At 36.8% G+C, this 18,820-nt stretch overlaps 2 protein-coding genes across 2 annotated transcripts; both read left to right on the plus strand.

Moving 5' to 3' along the window:
* Positions 1–5,816: 5,816 nt before the first annotated feature.
* On the plus strand, positions 5,817–9,338 carry LOC110856039 (DBH-like monooxygenase protein 2 homolog). Its single transcript, XM_022104481.2, has 9 exons — positions 5,817–6,213; positions 6,268–6,542; positions 6,625–6,736; positions 7,282–7,509; positions 7,605–7,765; positions 7,828–8,006; positions 8,293–8,433; positions 8,505–8,682; positions 8,751–9,338. The coding sequence occupies exons 1-9, from the start codon at positions 5,893–5,895 to the stop codon at positions 9,073–9,075; spliced, it is 1,920 nt and encodes a 639-aa protein (XP_021960173.1). The 5' UTR covers positions 5,817–5,892; the 3' UTR covers positions 9,076–9,338.
* Positions 9,339–12,153: 2,815 nt separating this feature from the next.
* On the plus strand, positions 12,154–14,658 carry LOC118437632. The gene is made up of 7 exons (XM_035856808.1): positions 12,154–12,299; positions 12,405–12,508; positions 12,576–12,642; positions 12,717–12,949; positions 13,046–13,344; positions 13,415–13,549; positions 13,862–14,658. Exons 1-7 carry the CDS (start codon positions 12,230–12,232, stop codon positions 14,577–14,579), a joined length of 1,626 nt encoding a protein of 541 aa, XP_035712701.1. The 5' UTR covers positions 12,154–12,229; the 3' UTR covers positions 14,580–14,658.
* Positions 14,659–18,820: the final 4,162 nt, after the last annotated feature.

Below are 18,820 nucleotides of genomic sequence, written 5' to 3' on the forward strand. Positions count from 1 at the left end.
GTCGGGAGGTTTTATTTCTTTAAAAAGTCAACCTTTACAACCTATCTGGCTACTGTGGTAGACTACACGATGAACGTGCTAATCGCGATGTTGCGTTTACGAAATATGTAATTTAACAAATATGTAGTTTACACAGTGTTGCTGAAGCTGTTACTTCTTACACCGGGAAAAAGTCAAAGCAACCATCACTGGTTAAAATTAAAAAAAAAATCATAAATTCAATATCAAAAGGTAGACATTGCACCCTGCTGTGCAGTCTAAAGCTCATGATTTATTTTTTTTTAGTAAAATTCAAATATTTGCGAAGAAACTACCCACATTCGCAGCCATTGATCCGAAATAATAAATTTTAATTTATCCTTAATGGCTCTGGTTACGGACTCTCCTCCAATGCTCGACAACAACTCGACCAATAAATTTGTAGAAATAAATACGGTATTGTATTTTTGTCGTTTTATTGCACTTCAAAAATATAGAAATGGTATCATTAATGCTATTATTAAAGTATTTTAATACTTTACGTGTTGATTATACGTAACGTTATTCGTAAGAAGTTCGTTAACTCCTCCAGATTTTTAATAAACCAATTAATTCTGCTAGCCTTCGTTGACGGATTTAAATAATTCAGGCAGTGCAGTACAATATTTTCAAGCTCCCGTACCTCCTCTTGTAAAAATAATTGATTTTGGATGGATGTTTCTTGAAAAGCTAATCATAGAAATAATTCAAAAGTTAGATAACTAATATATTTATAAAAAGTTTGGAAATATAAGAAGTTTTAGAATACCTCGGAACTCCTCTGTGTAAAACTGTGATGCGGTCGTCATAATAATTTAAAGTTACTGGAATGGATTCAATTGTCTGTTCATTTCCTTCACCACTTGGTGATCCAAAAGTTTGAATTACTGTTTCCCCTGAGAAAACAAGGCGCGAAAATTGTCAATATTCGTGTGCAAAATAGCATCTTATTTAAAAACCTCCGTATACAGCTTTGCTTAGCCCGAGCCAGGGTTGGTCAGAAATCTTCATGTAAAGTTTTATTAGTCGATTTTTTAAAATCGCTATGGGTCGCCCCATAGGGTCCTTATACCTGAATTTTTTTCCAATTTCACTTCGTATTCTTTCATTAGAAGTCATTGCCAACCTCTATGCCAAAATTCAGCTTAATTGAGTGATTTTACAAAATCAGTATGGGTCACCCCACAGGGTACCTCTGGGTCAAAATTTTCAAAATTGTACATCATAAACTCCCATTACAAGCTGTTATCGACTTCCATACCAAATTTCAGCTTAATTGGACGATTTTGAAAATCAGTTTGGGTGACCCCATAGGGTCCCTCCAGATAAAAATTTTCGCAAATTCACTTCATATCTTTTCATTAGAAGCCATTAGTTAACTATGTACCAAATTTCAGCTTTCTATGACTATTTTGAAATTTGGTGGAAAGTAACCCAACCAGTGGGGGTTAGGGGACCCCCACTGGTCAACCACTTGACCGATCATACTCATCTTCGAACTCCCTTCCTAAGTTGGGCCAATATAAATGTTTTCCAAATTTCAACTCGATCGGTTGTCTTTGAACAGAGATATCGCGAAGACAGACGGACAGACAGACAGACAGACAGACAGACATAACGAGTACGTACATAAGCCCTGGCTCGGGCTAAAACTATTGAACTAACCTTGTAAATCCAATCGATCTTGCGACAATTCGATTTCTAGTTCGCTGCTATCAATGTTGGAAGTTTTTAATAACTTCTTTGCTTTGTCATTGGCTCGTTCAAACTTATCTAGAGCAAAAATAAAACTAATTTTCATACTTCATGATGAGTAAAGATTTAATGGCATTTCTTGGTCAATTGAAAGAAGATGATATTTCAACACCTTTTAATATACGACAAATTGGTAAGCTTTGGGTACCAAAACGTCGGTACTTTATTGGTGCCATCATAAAGTTACCTTACATGTACTGAGTGGCTACCATGAATAAATACAACGAGATTTCAATGCCTAGTAAACGCGTCGTCCTTGCTTAAGTTTAAGCGTTAAAAATTCCGTACCCAATATTCAACATTTCCGTATTGTTACTAAACATAGATTTTTAGTTATCAAATCATTACTCTTTTTGTTATTGTATCCTCACGTCTGTCATCTCAGGTAATGTTTGTGTTTGACTGAAGGCCACACCTCCAAAAATTCAGGAGAGAGTAGTAGGTGTCGCAAGACGTTCAGATAAAACTCCTATTTGAATTTCTGCTTCGAAGTAATTGGTGAAAATCATGTAGTAGTTTGCATGACAGCCACACTCACAGAAATTGGGTGATGATTATGACCAGATTTAGACGTATATGGCTCTACCGAATTGGTGATAAAGTTCATCACCACTGGTGATAAATTCGCCACCGCTGTTGATAAATTTATTCAAATTGGTGATAATAGCATCACCAAAGGTGATGGAGTATATCACCAATCCGGTAGAGCCATATACGTCTAAATCTGGTCATAATCATCACCCAATTTCTGTGAGTGTACAATACGAGATTTAGCAAGACAAAAGTTTTAACGATATAGCTGACAAATATGAGAAAAAAAGTTTGCATATCTGGCTTCGTTAGGTGTGGCAAATATTTCGAGATATTTGACTCGACAATTTAATTCGTCCGGATTTTCGGATTCCCGGAAGCCAGTGTACTCCCAAGCAAAAAAGCACAGCATTTTGCTTTTTGATGTTTTGGTGAAAACAGCAGCTTTTTTGCTTATCAAACATTCTTGCTTTTTTGCTGTTTTGCTGGTTTCTTAAGATGGGGAGATGTGAGACGACTAATATTATTATATGTTATTGGTAGATCTTGATGGAAAGTATGAAAATCGGTTTATACATTTAGAATCCATTGCAATATTCAATTTCAATCTACTTTTATCTCGAGCCTAGGCTTATGTACATAATCAGTACATAATCGTCAGGTATATCCGTCTGAGGCACGATATCTAAAGCCAAAACGGCTTACCCAAATACCTTGTATGGTCACATATACGATTTTACAGAGCCGTAAGGTTCAAATTTATACGAACCTCGAACATTTAAAAAATCTTGGAATCGCAATCCGACGGATGGGATTAAGGTCTAACAGGTCTCGGATAAGTCCCTTTGGTTTCCTTAGTATTCGAATTTTGGATTGACAAGACTGCAAATCCAACTCGAAAAAATTCGATAGGATTGAATTTTTATCGATCGAATTACCACTCCTATATGGGTGTTCTAAGAAACAATTCTAAAGCCGAATTACAAACTTTAATAACCAAAGTGTTCACACTGCCTTTTGATCATGTGGTTGGTAGAGGTGACACGTAAATAACAAATACAAAAAATGTGTCCATGGATCGACAGTTGATTTGATGAACGGATGAATAAAATATAAAATACCGGACTTGAGCTAAATTAACATAGCACTCAGAAAGTTTTAATAATCCGAATCCTAATCATATTGCATTTTTATTGGGCGATTACAATTGGAAATTAAGGTTCTGTTATAAGCTATGACGTTAACTCAAGCCAACATATTATTGAAGATCGATAATTTCTATAAGAAAGTGGACTTTTATAAACCGTTTGTAGACATTTATTTGAAGTTTCGTTGGAATCCAGTATTCTTATGAACAATTTTATAACTTACCTTTTTTTAATAATGAGTTATTCATTATTTTAAATCGAAAGGATTTCAACATGACAAGAGTCTCACGGATTTGCATCGCTTACCAAAGTCTTGTAATTCGCACCTTGCAAAATATCTTGCATCCGGGCGACCATTTTACCATAATCAGTATCATCTCATGTGTCTCGCTTATTTGCCGTCAATTCAAAATCGAGTTAAAAAACTTCAACTTTTACAAGGTGAACGGTCGAGGTTACGAAATTTATGGAATTCTTGCCCGATCTGTTATCCTTCTAAACTTGGTTCTCAACTTGACCTATTTCATGACAAAGGGCTGTAACACAGAAGCATGGAAAACCGTAATGATACTCTATTTCATTTGTCTCCTCTTCCAAGGCGTTTATGGAATACACATGGAGTTTAAAGTCGGCCTAGATATGATTTATCTGCTAAATTCGTGCATTCGTATCGAACATAACTTCATCAATGCTGGTATGAAATGCACAATTCAGATTTAATTTAAACTACGTAGACTAATATTAAAGTTTTAAAAACGAGAAACAACTCGTTTTTAAAACTTTAATATTGAATATGCAAAATTATCTCTCGCTTAAAAAAAACAGACCATAATTCATTACCGTGGCTCACCACGAACCACGTTCGCCCTTCGGTTAGGAGAGAAATATTATTAGATATACAAGAACCAATCAGAGCCCCACGCCGCCGATTTTGGCGTCGCCGCCGCCGATTTAACGCCGGCGCGCCGCCGGCGCCGACCAAAATTTTGTAGTTAAGAGAGGTGAAAGTATGTTTTTACGCTATTGACCAGTATCTAATAAGACAGATAGGGACAAATAAGAAATAACTAAAAAGTTAGTGAAAAATAGTTAGTAAATGGTTAATTATCAGTGTCACCAATGGTAGAACATTGTAGAAGAATTTGTTCTTTGTATGCAATGAATTGGGAAAGACCTGTGAAATAAAGATATACAATACACTACAATACAAAGTTGGTGTGTAAACATTTCAATATGTTTTATGCTAATCTTATCATCCCAACCAAATTTGTTTGCAGGCGTTGTAACTTGCAATAAGTCATTTGATCCTCATTAAATAATTGAGATTCAGGTCGCATTTCACTCTGTGCAGGTTAAATAGAGTTATGTATGAATGACGCACACACACAAATAAAATTTATAACGTATTCAATTAGCATGGATATTCTACGAATTTCTACCAATTAATAAGCCGCACTGATAAGCACTATTGTTATACCAGCACCCTAACCAAGCTATCATTGTCATCTTATTTATTTAAATTTGAGGTGTACAATTCAGAGCTCAACGCCGCCGATCTGGCGCCGCCAAATGCCGGTCACTTTTTTCACGCCGCCGGAAAAAAGTGTCGGCGTGCCGCCTCCAAAAAATTTGCCCGCCGATAAAATTTTTGCTTAAATTTTTAAAGATTTTTTGCTAAAATTTTTAAAAATTCAAAACAATAAAAATATTTTAGCTTTAACAATAATTCTAACGCTATAAGAAAATAATTCTAGTAGTCAAACTTTTTCTGACGGATTTAAATTGGTTTTTGATCGCGCCGCCGACTTTATATGGGGCGCCGCGGCGCGCCGCCGCCGCCGCAATCTGGCTCAAAAAAAGCTAAGCCCTGTGGCCTAGTGGGTTGGGGGTTACCACGCAGGTAGACGTTCGATTCCATCTTTTTCCGGGAAACTTTGTTAATCCTACTCGGCTCGGTGATAGTACGGGGTGGGTGCTCCCAAGTGTCCGTTTACGGCTGAAAAGAGGGTGCGGAGCCTGGCTCTGCTTGGGAGCCGCAATAGAGTCCGTTCTCTATATGCAAGGGAACTTGTGGAAGACCAGTCATTCAGTTGTACTGAACAAGGAATTCCAATAATTGATTAAAAAAATAAAAAATTGCCGCCGCCGCCGCCGAGTTATACGTCGGCGTTGACCTCTGGTACAATTACAACTTTCTATTGCTTATACCTGACTTTTAACCAGGATAATGTATGTAATTAATTAATTAAATTTACAGCATCAATAAAGTTGACTCATTTATCATGTCCACTGATTATGACGCAAATGATTTGAGTCGCATAAAATTCACATAATTTCACTGTAAACGGATCAGTTCCACTCGACCAATTAGTGGTAGCAGACCACTTTATCGTTAAAAAATTAAAATCACAAGTTTAAAAAGACATACGACATATTTAAAATGCGTCGCAATAATTTATCCTTGACTCTCATAACTTCCTCACTAACTTTCTTATTTCTCGCAAACCCATTAATATTGCAAATTAATTCCGTTAATATTCCACCCTCGAGCCTACTAACTTTACAAAACCAAGAACAATTAGATGGCTATGGAAACGTTTTGCTGGCTTGGGAATATGATGAATCGTCTCAGATTATCTCGTTCGAATTGGAAGTAGCAACGGAAGGATTTGTCGGATTTGGCATTTCCCCAAGTGGTAGCATGACCGGGGCTGATATATTTATTGGAGGTGTTCTCCCAAACGGCACAGCCTATGGGGCGGTAAGTATAAATTTGAATTATTATGGACTTGAGTGATTAATTATTAATTAACAGGACTACATCGGCTTAGGAAACTTCTCACCAAAACTTGATGATCATCAAGACTGGACATTACTCTGTGGGATGGAAGCACTTGGAAAAACGTATATTAAATTCTCCCGCCTCATTAATACCTGTGATGATGAGGATTATCCAATCGGCAATGATACAACCAGACTCATTTGGTCGTACGGTTTGACTGATGATATTAGATATCATACAGCACAACGAAGGGGATCAAAAGCGGGAAACTTTATCGGCACACCAAATCCGCAATTGGAATTAGACGCGTAAATACATATTATTGTTAAACCATCTTTAAGATAGCTTAATTGTGCTACCAACAATATTTTCATACACCTACATACACAGATTATCAAAATGGGAAATAATGGTCGACATGGTGATGCCATCTAGTGATACAACGTACTGGTGTAGCTTTCATAAAGCCCCAGTCGTCATGACGAAACATCACGTTGTTGCTGTAAGTATTAAACTAATACGTTGTAACGGTTCTCATGATTTTTAGGGTGAAATAACTCGAATTTGTGTGGGAGAGCGTTTTTAGACTGAAAACTAAAGGCATTTATTTTAGAGAAATAACGAAAATTATTCTCTTCTAGTGGAATGAGTGTACAAGTAAGGCACAATAAAACAAAAATGTGGAGAGGTGATTAAGGCACAATGTCTTTGGCTGACGGCCAAGACCGAAGTGGATGATTTTGGGTGGAATTCCACCCATGAAAAGCTCTGCCTCGAGAGGAAGCAGAGGATTAATTAAATTAGGATGTGATAAGAGTGGAGAGACACTCTTATCACAACCTCCACTTCTCATCCTATGTCTCGCAATGATGAGAAGATTTCTGGTCGGCCAAACCAGAAATACGTCTCATTAAATATTCAAGAAATATTATTTTTCCAAGTACATTCCTCATCCAGTACGGTGATCAGCCGAACTTGATGGGCATGGTCAGAACGTACTTCCAAAATTAATTCGCTAACGATACCGCAAATATTTTAATCTTTTAGTTTGATGCACTGCTTGATGGCCTTGATGCCATCGCACATACTCATCACTTCATCCTCAAAAACTGTTACGTTCCACGAGGCTCGAATAAAACGCTGGATCAAGTGTTTAGGAATTATACGGTAGACACGGGATTTATGGGGGCACATTGTTACAATCTGGCAGCAATTGTTCCCACTCCGGAATTTTATTGTGCGCAATACCTATTTGTATGGGCGAAGGGAGGCAAGGTAAATAATTATCTACAATTTACTTTGTATCATTTTTTAGAAGAAAGTCATGCTAGTTTATAGTTTTCTTGATAATTTTTCTTATTATAAATTAGATAATGACCTTCCCCGAAAATGTGGGTTACCCAATTGGTGAGGGTGACGATGCTGGGCAACAATTTTATTACATGTTGGAAATTCACTACGATAATCCAGACAAGAAGGAAGGTGTACAATTTAAGGCTGGAGTTCAGTTTTACTATACTAATGAAACTAGGTGCAGAATATCTATTGATAAGTACTTGATTGAATTTAATTAACAAATCCATTTCAATTTAGACAAGAAGATGCCGGATTGCTAGCAGTGGGACACGAGACCGATTTCATGTTCACAATTCCACCAAACATTTCCGATTTCACACTTATCGGACAATGTGGACCAGAATGTACCAACTGGGGAATTAAAGAGAAGGAAGGCGTCACAATTTTTAATGTTCTTCTCCACGCTCACATTTCTGGTATGTTTGTCATCAGTGTACTTCCAAGCAAAAAAGCACAGCATTTTGCTTTTTTGGTGAAAACAGCAGCTTTTTTGCTTATCAAAAATTCTTGCTTTTCTGCTGTTTTGCTGTTTTCTTAAGATGGGGAGAAGTGAGACGTGTTATTAGTATATGACAGTATAACAGCAAACCAGCAAAAAGCAGAAATTTTTTGCTGCTGTTTTGCTTTTTGGAGTACACTGTTTATAATAACTACGTATCCAAATCAATTACAAATTCCTTGACATTCAATTTAAATCGATAGGCCGGAAATTAAGACTCCGTCACTTCCGGGGCAACCTGGAACTTCCCTGGATTGATTACGATGACCATTATGATTTTAATTATCAACAAAGTAAAGCCATTCCAAATACAAAACTCTTTCCTGGTGATCGATTAATCTATGGTAAACTAACGGACTCTAATATATCATTTATCATCTCATTTTAATTATTTTATTTTGATAAACTCAATTAGAATGCACCTATTCCTCAACGTGGAACAACGGGAAGGCGGTGGTTAGCGGTTTATCATCAAGAAATGGAATGGGCCTTACATTTTTCTGGCATTATCCACGACAGGATATGGACTCTTGTTATTCCCAAACCCCGTTTATGAAACATATTCAAGATTTTGGAATTACGAAACTTAAAACGTACTTATATCACACTACTTTATAATTTTAGCGATGACATGCCCAAAGTTTTGTCCTATGTTACGTAGCGTTCCTGCTCCCAGTGGATATCTGATCATGATTGAAGAACCTGAATACTTGCGAGGAGAATATACGGAAACCATTTCCCTGTTTCACAACTGGACGGCAGAATTTATTGAACAGTACCAATACAACCAGAGGTTTCTTCCGCATGAGAATGGATGCAATAGTCAGAAAACGGGAGAAGGGTCATATACTGAGGAAACGAGTTATCCGGTCGATTATGTTGCATACGTTCCGAAAGACATTTGTTCCCCAGAAACTGGACCAACTGACAGGACAATGCCAACCGGATCGGCATCAACAACTACGATGACGGCCGAAGTACGATGAAGTACGACCGGAAGAAGCTTCTGGGTCGTGGTTGAATTCTATTGAGAAGTTGATGATTATGTTTTTTTTGTTCCTTGTAGCTCAATAAATATTAAAAGATTTTATAATTGTATGCACCGTTTAAAACTAAAGGTTAAGAGACATGTCAATTAATGTTCTTAATAACCCTAATATGCGTGTATATAAATTTTATTACAAAATTAAACTTACTAAGCACATTTATGTATTTACTGGCATTAAATAATTATTTTATATCTGACGGGCTACAATGTTCACTTTTTTTTATTTTATTCTATTGCCACAACTTATTCTTGACATTACATTCAAATTGGTCACTTACTGGGGCAAGATTTCGCAGTCCATCCACCTTCTCGAAGAATTTGATGAGTTTTTTCAAATATCTGTAAATCGATTAGGGAACTTGGTTTGATAGAAAGAAGTCCATGTTTTATGCGAAAATGCATGGCATGCCTTCTCCAAAGTTCGGTCATATCGAGGGGTTTATTCAATTCTGTGGTGGCGTCTGCAAACAACGTTGATATGGATTTGATTACCAGTTTTGACTCCTCCTGAGTAGAAATAAAAATAATTCTAAATAATAACTTTGATACATTGGAAAACTTTATAGGTGAAGGAATTATTTAGATGGACCTTAGCATCTTATCATGATGCTGATACAAAAACTTTACTAAAAAAACACCACTTCCATAAATTCAGAAATTTAAAATTTAACAAAATGTCATTATTACGATTGTAGTGAATATGCATTATATTTTATATATATGTATATATTACAGCTGCGAAGTAAATATTTACAAAAGACATCGGCTAAAATGTAGAAAACGATTCCACAAATAATTGAAATATTTTATTCTTCTTTATAGCGGGGTCATTTAATCCTCCCCGTCGTTATCATTATCGCCATCGCCATCGCCCTCCGTCTCAGCTTCACCGTCTGCACTTTCTTCTTCCGTTTCAACAACTTAAATTTCCTCCAGCGCGGCTGCGCGCTAGCGTCATCATCATCAACAATATTTTTGTCATGTGTGTCCAAATCCAGTCACCCACTTCATAAGTGTCAGTTTTCGTACAGTCATCGCAACGATTTTCCTCGCCATAATTATCTAGATCGTCCCTATCATCATCAGCACTTGGATGCAGAGCGTGTGGGTGACAAACGTCTCGTCCACATGTAATTGGTCGCCAAACAACTGGTCGCCAAACCAATATCAACTTGTCGACGGATGACTGGTCGACAAAGCATATTGGTCGACTAGGCAAATTGGTCGCCAATTAAAATTTGTCGACAGCATATTGGTCGACGTCTGCCAAAAGTAATAATTAAGTGAAGTTAGGAGAAGACAAGAGAACAGGTATATACACATACGGAATATTATTCCTTCAAATATCACTTAATCTCGCCAATAACTGTCAAATCATAACATAAATTCATAAATGTTGATCATAATTTTTAACCCAAACGAGCTTGTTTTGTAGGCTGAGTCGAGATTTGATTGCACTGGACACGTTTCTCATCAAAGCTTCAACGAAGTGAAAGTGGCACCCATGCAAAATCACATTGGGGAACACTTGAAGTGCTGCTTTCACGAACTTTTCCCAAAATCCATAAGCATAATGTCTGGCCTTAATACCCATCCTAGTCGATTTTCGGCAAGTTTGTCGAAGACGTGGCGATAACTTTCTGTCGGGAAGAAAGGCGTAGACCAAAGGGAGTACCAGTCCATCATTAGTAATCCCATGAATAGTCATTAGTTGACCATAAAGTTTGGTCACCACGTCAAAAGTTCCATCAACTGCCCAAATGTTGCACAAAGACAGTTCCTGCAAAGACAAAGGTGGTCAGTATATATATACTACGTTTAGTAATTTAATTACTAGACGATTATCATACTTTAGCATCGTCAGCGGATGCAAATTTAAGGATTCGTTTCTCATCTTTGGAGTCGCTAAAGAGGAAAGATTTTCCACCACACGTAGATGATCTTGCATCGTCTATAGTTATCTCCTGTCGAATTGTCGGTTCTGTCATTCCTTTTGGTGCTCTTTGTCGTCTAATATTTCTTGACAAATCTCGGTCAAAATTGTTTCTCTTATTAACATACATCGTTACTACATTCTACTTACATTAGCCCGAAAAAAGAATATATCGGCTAGAAATGGTAACGGCGAGAGAAGGCTTGGTTCAGCGGCGCGCCGACAATTTTAGACGGCGGCGAGGTCGAATTTACGCTCGGCGTTTGGGCCGGCGGCGTCTACTTGTTTCAGATGTAAAGCAGAACCAGTGGTTTCTTACATATAGTATCCACATGGTCAGATTTCCGAATTAATAAATGCAAATATGTTCACCTGCATACATTGTAGGAATTAAACCTATGCGGTACACCAGTTTACCATTGACTACCTGACTTCTTGGTATCCTACATATTTTATTTACTGTACATAATGTACAATTACTAATATTGAAATGGACCCTGCTAGCCATAACCGAATACATTATGTAGTCTACGTCACTATGGTTCATCTAATAAAACGGCATATTCATGCCCGCCATAAGGATGCCACACAAAATATGCTGCCGTTTTGTTAGATGAACTATAGGTCACCATTGTTCCACAGAAATTTATCCTCGACATTATGTAGCTATGTTTGAAAAAGCACTACCAGATACGCAAGTGTTTCGTTTCCACAAAATATTTATATGAATAAATATGCATCCAAATATATTAATGTGGAAAGTTACAACTATTTATAAAAATGGTTTCAGTCATTTTTATTTAAAAGTAAGGCCACATCTGGACTCGTGCAGAATATTTGTAACGCATCTGATTTAAATAAAGCTCGTTATGCACACCAGCCATACGAAGTTTATGTTTTATTTTCCTGAAAAGCCACAAACATGCTTTGCAATAAAGTGATAAATCAAATAAGAAAGATCAAAAAAAAATAATTTCAATTACATCTGTTCAAATAAATTAAATGCAATTACAATGAGCAATTGTAATCCATTTATCTATGGATTATCTGAAGTTGTATATATATATATAAGGATTACTTCTTAGTTATTTAATATTATTTTGATCCGATTTTCATTTTGATTTTTACTTGAGGTATATTTGGCCTATAATTGAGAAGAATGAAGAATCCTTTTGCAGCTTCAATTGCGCTGGTGGCTTTGCTAAACCAGTGCGTGACGTGGTCACAAGGTCAAAAGTTATCCATAATAAAATAATTTGCCCCTTATTCAATACTAAAATAACAGAGGATTGTCCATATATTCAAGTAGGGATTTATTTATTATACGTATTTAGAAACCGTGTTCAGCCCGGATTTGCAGGTCCACATTATCGGGGCGGATGACAGTGGGAATCCAACTGTTAGGGAATGGGTGCCCGGAGGAGTGGGCCAGAATAGGGTGATGGGCATACAGATGAATGTATCCAAATTAAGATATATTTTTTAATTTTAATTTATTTGTTCAGAATTTAAGCAACACTCTTACACCGGTCGGGGCGAAATTGGATTATCCCAACTACCATACGGACTCTAGTATAAATTCAATTTTCATTTTTTCATGCTAATAAATAATTTCGAACAGTTTTCTTTGGACACATTTTACGTAGTACTCCCAGCTGGTAACTTATCCTCTGGAAGAAGGTCTTCAAGAATAGGGGGTGCACCTGCAATCCTTGAACTTGTGATTGTCGTAGATAAGGAATTTGGCGACCTGTTTTCCCATAACTATTACCAAATCGTGGATTACCTTACGGTGTACTTTTGGGATATCAACATCCGCTTTAAGTCACTCACCAGTGTGGATTTATCTTTACGTGTGAACGGCCTCCTCATTATGGAGGTAGGTACAGATCCATATGAAAAACTGTGTACTTTATTTATCAACAATTTACTACATACCTAAATCTGCCCTTCTTGTCAAAATATCTCCCTCCAGTCCGCCAAAGCACAACCGTTCATAGAAAATGCCCGCGCATCTGACGGTAGGACAGACAACGGTAGAATTCTAGGCCTTTACAAGAATTGGATCTACGAGCAGCGGGGTTGGCTCGTGAGGCATGACGTGGCTCCACTGATGACTGGATCTAAATTGGAATCTGGTGGTGGTGGTTTGGCACATGCCCGTGGAGCCTGCTGGCTAGATAATGATTTGAGGTTTGACTACGGAACTTGTGTCTGGGGAGAGGGCGCGGATTGGCATAGCATCACGGTCGGCGCGCATGAGATAGCACACACGTGAATACATAAAACAACTCTGTCTTGGCCGTATTTCACGTATTTTTTACCTCCCGGTTTTTCACTCCAGGGTTGGAGCACCACATGATGACGATCCCAATGCGAGATGCCTTCCACCCTATGGTTTCATCATGAGTGGAGGAAACGATAAGTACCGATATTTCTTTTCGGCCTGTAGTGACAAAGAGATATCGGGTTTCGTAAAGTAATTTATTAACTTTATTTTACTTGTGATTATACCTATGCAAAAACCAAAATTTTAGTTCAAAGTCAGTCCTTCGGATTTCTGAGTGGGGATTTTAATTAATTTCAATCATTCTCATTTTATTCGTAGCTTCATAGTTTATTCTGCCCCGTAAAAGGAAAATTCTTATTCCCTCCAATACCTCGAAAATGAAAGAGTTTTTCATTCATACTCATTCACAGGTCGTCCATTTAGTTGTCATTATGCGTAAAAGTGAAAAGGTATATATTCTTGTGCCGTGGTGTTGAAACTTTTTCCTATTTATGTATCTAGCTCCGACTCTGCCGCCTGCCTTAGACGGATTGATGGCCACTCAACCACACCCATGCACCCCAACTTTTCCTCCCCTAAAGCTCCCTCGATGTTGGAGCAGTGCAAGAAAAGACTCAACAATCCCAATGCTTGGATTGACGATGTGGACACATATGATTGTAAACAGATGAGGTGTAAACGGCGCGATGATTCCGGACCGAATATTTGGACGTATTTTTTTGGCGTGCTGGAAAACTCGATTTGTGCTCAAGGGACGGGACGATGTTTCCGTGGAAGGTGTCGCTTGTTAGGAAAACTTATCCGGAATGAGGGGGATGGGACGTGTATCGGGACGACGGATATGGTTGGACACATGATTCCAGCACATATGATCAATTGCCCAAGCTCAAAGGATATAACACCGCTTAATTCCATTGAAATTCTGGCTGGTCCAGGCGATCAGAGATTGGCAACCCCGTACACGGAAGAGGGCAATACGGAGAGCGGAGATCGATGCATGTACACAGGTTACAGGGATGGGGACGCAATGTGGACTGATCGTTGTAGTGACAATACGTGGCAAGGGTGGGAATTTAGGGGGGTTGGAGGAGCTAATTTCCTTCTGGTGCACAAGGTAACGGGGCGATGTGCAGTTCCGGATGGTGGGGTGGGTTCCTGGATTAAAACATATGCTTGTAATTCCGGAAATCCGAGAATGCTATGGAGTTTGAGGGAGTAAATCAAGTTTATCTGTCATTTACGATTTAATCGTGCGTCAAGATAGTTAATAAAGTTAATATTTACTGTAATCACATCAATGGAGGTGGTTTGATGAAAAAATTGCTGCGTACCTTGGTACAAAGCTCTATGAAATTATGTACATATGTCACGATTTTTACAGTTATGAAAATTCTTCTAAGATTTCATACGATTACGTGCATTTCAATTTCGAAATGCAAAAGTGTTAATACATATGCTGTTAAACCTTAGTAAATTGTGCATAATTACTGTAAATTTGGGTTCATTTCATTAACATCGATACGAGCTAGAGAGATTTAAAGCATCTTTGTAAATATCCTGAATCACCAATACATATATTTATATATATTGAATATGGATGCACATGGTAAATTAAGTTATTTGCGTACATATAGAATCTGTATGCATGAAAAATCTATAATAGCTATATACCAATAATCTATTGATTATTAATTACGTAGATATTAACCAATCTACATTATAATTTACAAAAGTCCTTCCTGTTGAAATTTTACGACATTCCTGTATTCTGATTGGATATTGGCATGCTAGCTTGGTCAGTCAGGGAGGTGTGTACGACTATGAATTTGCTTCGCTAATGTTATTATGTTATTATATTTAGGGTACAAAAATGAGAGTGCAAACAATGAAGTCATAAAATTAAATTTAGACACTTGCTGTCGTTGTACATATTTCTTGTCATTAAGATTAAATAACAAGGAAGTGAAACCTTTCACAGGATCTAAGACCGGTTAGCTGGTGTTCAGAATTATTTAATATTAGAACTGAAATCTTGGCACATTTCTGTTAGCCTAATTATGATTGTTATTGGAAAAAGGACATGAATATTTTCGCAATGAATAAGAACTCAATATAACTGGTCAGTATGACCTAAATATTATCGTAAGGCGTATTTTACTTTTAACACCTTACACAAATTTGTTACATCCCATAATGTCTTTTTCCGACAGTAGGGTAGGGGCGTATTAGTGTGGACACTTTTTCGAAAATAAAAATTACTCAATGCAATAGAAACAGTTGTTTGCCTAAAATAATTATTTTGACAATTTTGTACGACGAATCCACTCTTTAAGATTATTTCACGAAAAGAAAATTTTGGAAAATGTCATTGGAAATAATAGATATTAAGTTTTGAAAATTTAAAAACAGGTGTCCACACTAACCTCACCATGCGGGGTTAGTGTAGACACTCTAACTTGTTAACATGGGGATTACACTGTCCACACTAACCCCTCTTAAAAAAAATGTTTTTTAAATTAAAAAATCTTCAAAAAATTTATTTGGGATGAAAGCGATTTTTATATTTTTTCAAATTCATAATTCAGAACAAGAAGGAGTTGAAGTATGATGTGAATTTTTTTATTTTGAAAAAATATGTTTTCACATCAAAAACTTCACTGTCCACAATTGCCTCGTGTCCATACTAATACACCCCGACCCTATATGATTTGCGAATTTGATTATGAGTTTTATTATGGTTATGATTTTGGATGCGATTATGATTACGTCGATAATAAATTTATAATCATGGTCATAATTCTCTAGCCGCGGTAAAAAATTCCTTAGCTATGATAAGAAAAATGTAGTGCAAACCACATATAGCCAGGGTCAGGGTCATCCTTGGTTTTGATTCCCCATCTTTGTCAATTGGTGTGGATAGTTTGGCTTTCATTTTTTCGACACAAGAAATAATGAGTTTTTCGGGATATCTGTTATTTTTCAGGATGTTTGTCAGATATTTAGTTTCTTCATTGATAGAATCGTCGTCATAAATGGTCAAAGCTCTGTATATCAGAGAGTCATTTACTGATAGCTTATGAACGATAATGATAATACTTAAAATTCATATATTTTCCGGTTCTCGTGCTTTTTCTATAAACTCTGCTTGAGATTTTGCCGTCTACTTGTCTGGTGATAGAACATCTAAGGAGATTAAGGATTAAGGAGAACATCTAAGGGGAGTCCGTCCTAAGAAGGGAAGAGAACGATCTTTTTCGAATTCTATTGTGAATTTAATGTTTAGGTGGAACGGATTAAGGCTATGTAAAACTGGCGTCACTTGATTTGGGAGAATACAGGCGAAGTAATCATCCACGAAATGTTCAAGGTATGGGATACTGTGGTAAAGAATGAACTCATTTTCTAGGAGAAATAGTTCAGATGATACGGGTGACAATGGGGAGCCCTTTGGGGTATCGTGTAATTGTTTGAATATGAAGTTTCTCCACTAAAAGTATTTAGTTGCAATCTGTACAAAGGTTTTCTATATCAATTATATCCTATCAATTATATCCGCTCAATATAATTGAGCTTGGTCTCAGATACATTTGATCATGGTACATATGTACAAGTTGATGGATGTAAGGCAGGGTTATGTGCAGAGGTAAATTTGATTGAAAATTTAGTAAAATTCCAAAAAAAAACATCAATTTCACGATTCCGGATTGATCATATTTGGTCCCTTCAACATGTCCTTGTCATTGTTATGGCAAAGTTATATCGCATTATTGTTACTCTTATTTAGTAGTTCCATAAGTTATTTTGATATCCCTTCCACTTATCTACAATAAAATATTCTGAGCAAAAAGTTATTCATTTTCCTCAACTCGACTAATGGTATATAAAAAAATTATCATATTCAAAGGTTTTGCCTTCTATTGTAAGAGTTGACCAATTTATTCCCAAATATTTCAAATTTTAGCAAAGAACTAATATAATTACGATATTACCCTGTTGCGGAAAAAATCGATACTTAAGAAATTAACCTTTACCTATCGAAAGAATAGGAATGTATTTAAATTTACATAGCATAATTTTCTACCTCGAATTCTATAGACGCAGTATAGCATTAAAATTTGACCAAATTGCCTCTTCTTCCTCACATGTGAATAGTCACAAGTATGAAAAACGCATTAAAAATGCCTACGATTCAAAATATTCCAAAACTTGGTACAGTTTTCAAGTTTCGTAAAGTTTTTAACCTTCCTCGCACGGTCCCTCCAAACGAATATGATTTGATTTCACCCGGTTTATGGGAATGCTTGGGAACATACGCCACCGTCTATGGACACATGCACCCATACGGTATTTCTGTCTTGGAAAGAAAAATTTTTATAAAAAAGTGTTCCCAACTCAAGTTAAAGTTTCTAAAGGTTTCATCCCTTCTCTTAATTTCCTTCACCGTCACCACTGCTCTCATCCTTTTCGATAAATTGTACAATAACCGAGTTCATAAAACAAACAATCTCCTAGACAAGTTTCGAACCTTGTTTATGTTCTATATGACTTTTCTGTTTCCTATTTTCACCCCTAGCAGTGTCGCGATAGGGTTTCGTGCGGTATTAATTTGCCAAATTGTCAACCCAATTGTCGAATTTCATACGAGAATAGAAGGTAAATATAATTATAGAAAAGTTTTGGTCTCAATTGTAGAGTGTTGTCTTAACTGTAAATATAATACGAGAGACACACTCAATAGGGAGGTTGAGCAAGAGGCAAATTTTGTGATTGTGACTGTAATTTTGATCGTAGAAATAGGAAGTCCTGTACTTCTACAATCAAATTTACAGTACAATAAAAAAATTTTACTCTTGCTCAACCTCCCTAATGATGCCCAAGAGTATACATAATTTTAAAAAAATGAATTGTCTTTCTATATTCCCAGGAAGATTAGGAAGAATTCGCCATCCACCTCGCAGCAATAAAGTTTTGGAAACAGCTTTGCAAATACTTGTCCAAATTTCCCCCATTTTCCCATTCGTTATAAGTCTTATTGTCATCTTACTGGACATGGATCCACTTTATGTTCTCGGTGACGTCTGGCAACCCAAAAGATCTCATCTTATCTTAATTCCATTACGATTTTTCATACTTTCTTGGATATTTAGCGAATTAGCTAAATCATTTTTTGGATTTGCCACATCCGGACTTATTCTAATGACGCCCGGTCCGGAAATAATAGCTCGTTGCAAGAATGCTTTAGAAAGTTTTAATAATTCCCTAATCAAAGTCTTAATGGTGTACAAAGAGTTGCAAATTTGGAATCGTTACTGCAATGAGAATTTTTGTTATTTTGCTTGCCCACCAATAGCATTTTTTGGGTCTTGCACCATGATTTTGGCCAATTATTTAACCGTCAGGCCAGGAATGATGCCTCTCGTGATTTACTGGGGGTTTCCTGCCACAAGCTTCTTAGGATTT

This window comes from Folsomia candida, unplaced genomic scaffold, assembly GCF_002217175.1.
Source record: "Folsomia candida strain VU population unplaced genomic scaffold, ASM221717v1 Fcan01_Sc014, whole genome shotgun sequence".
NCBI lineage: Eukaryota > Metazoa > Arthropoda > Collembola > Entomobryomorpha > Isotomidae > Folsomia > Folsomia candida.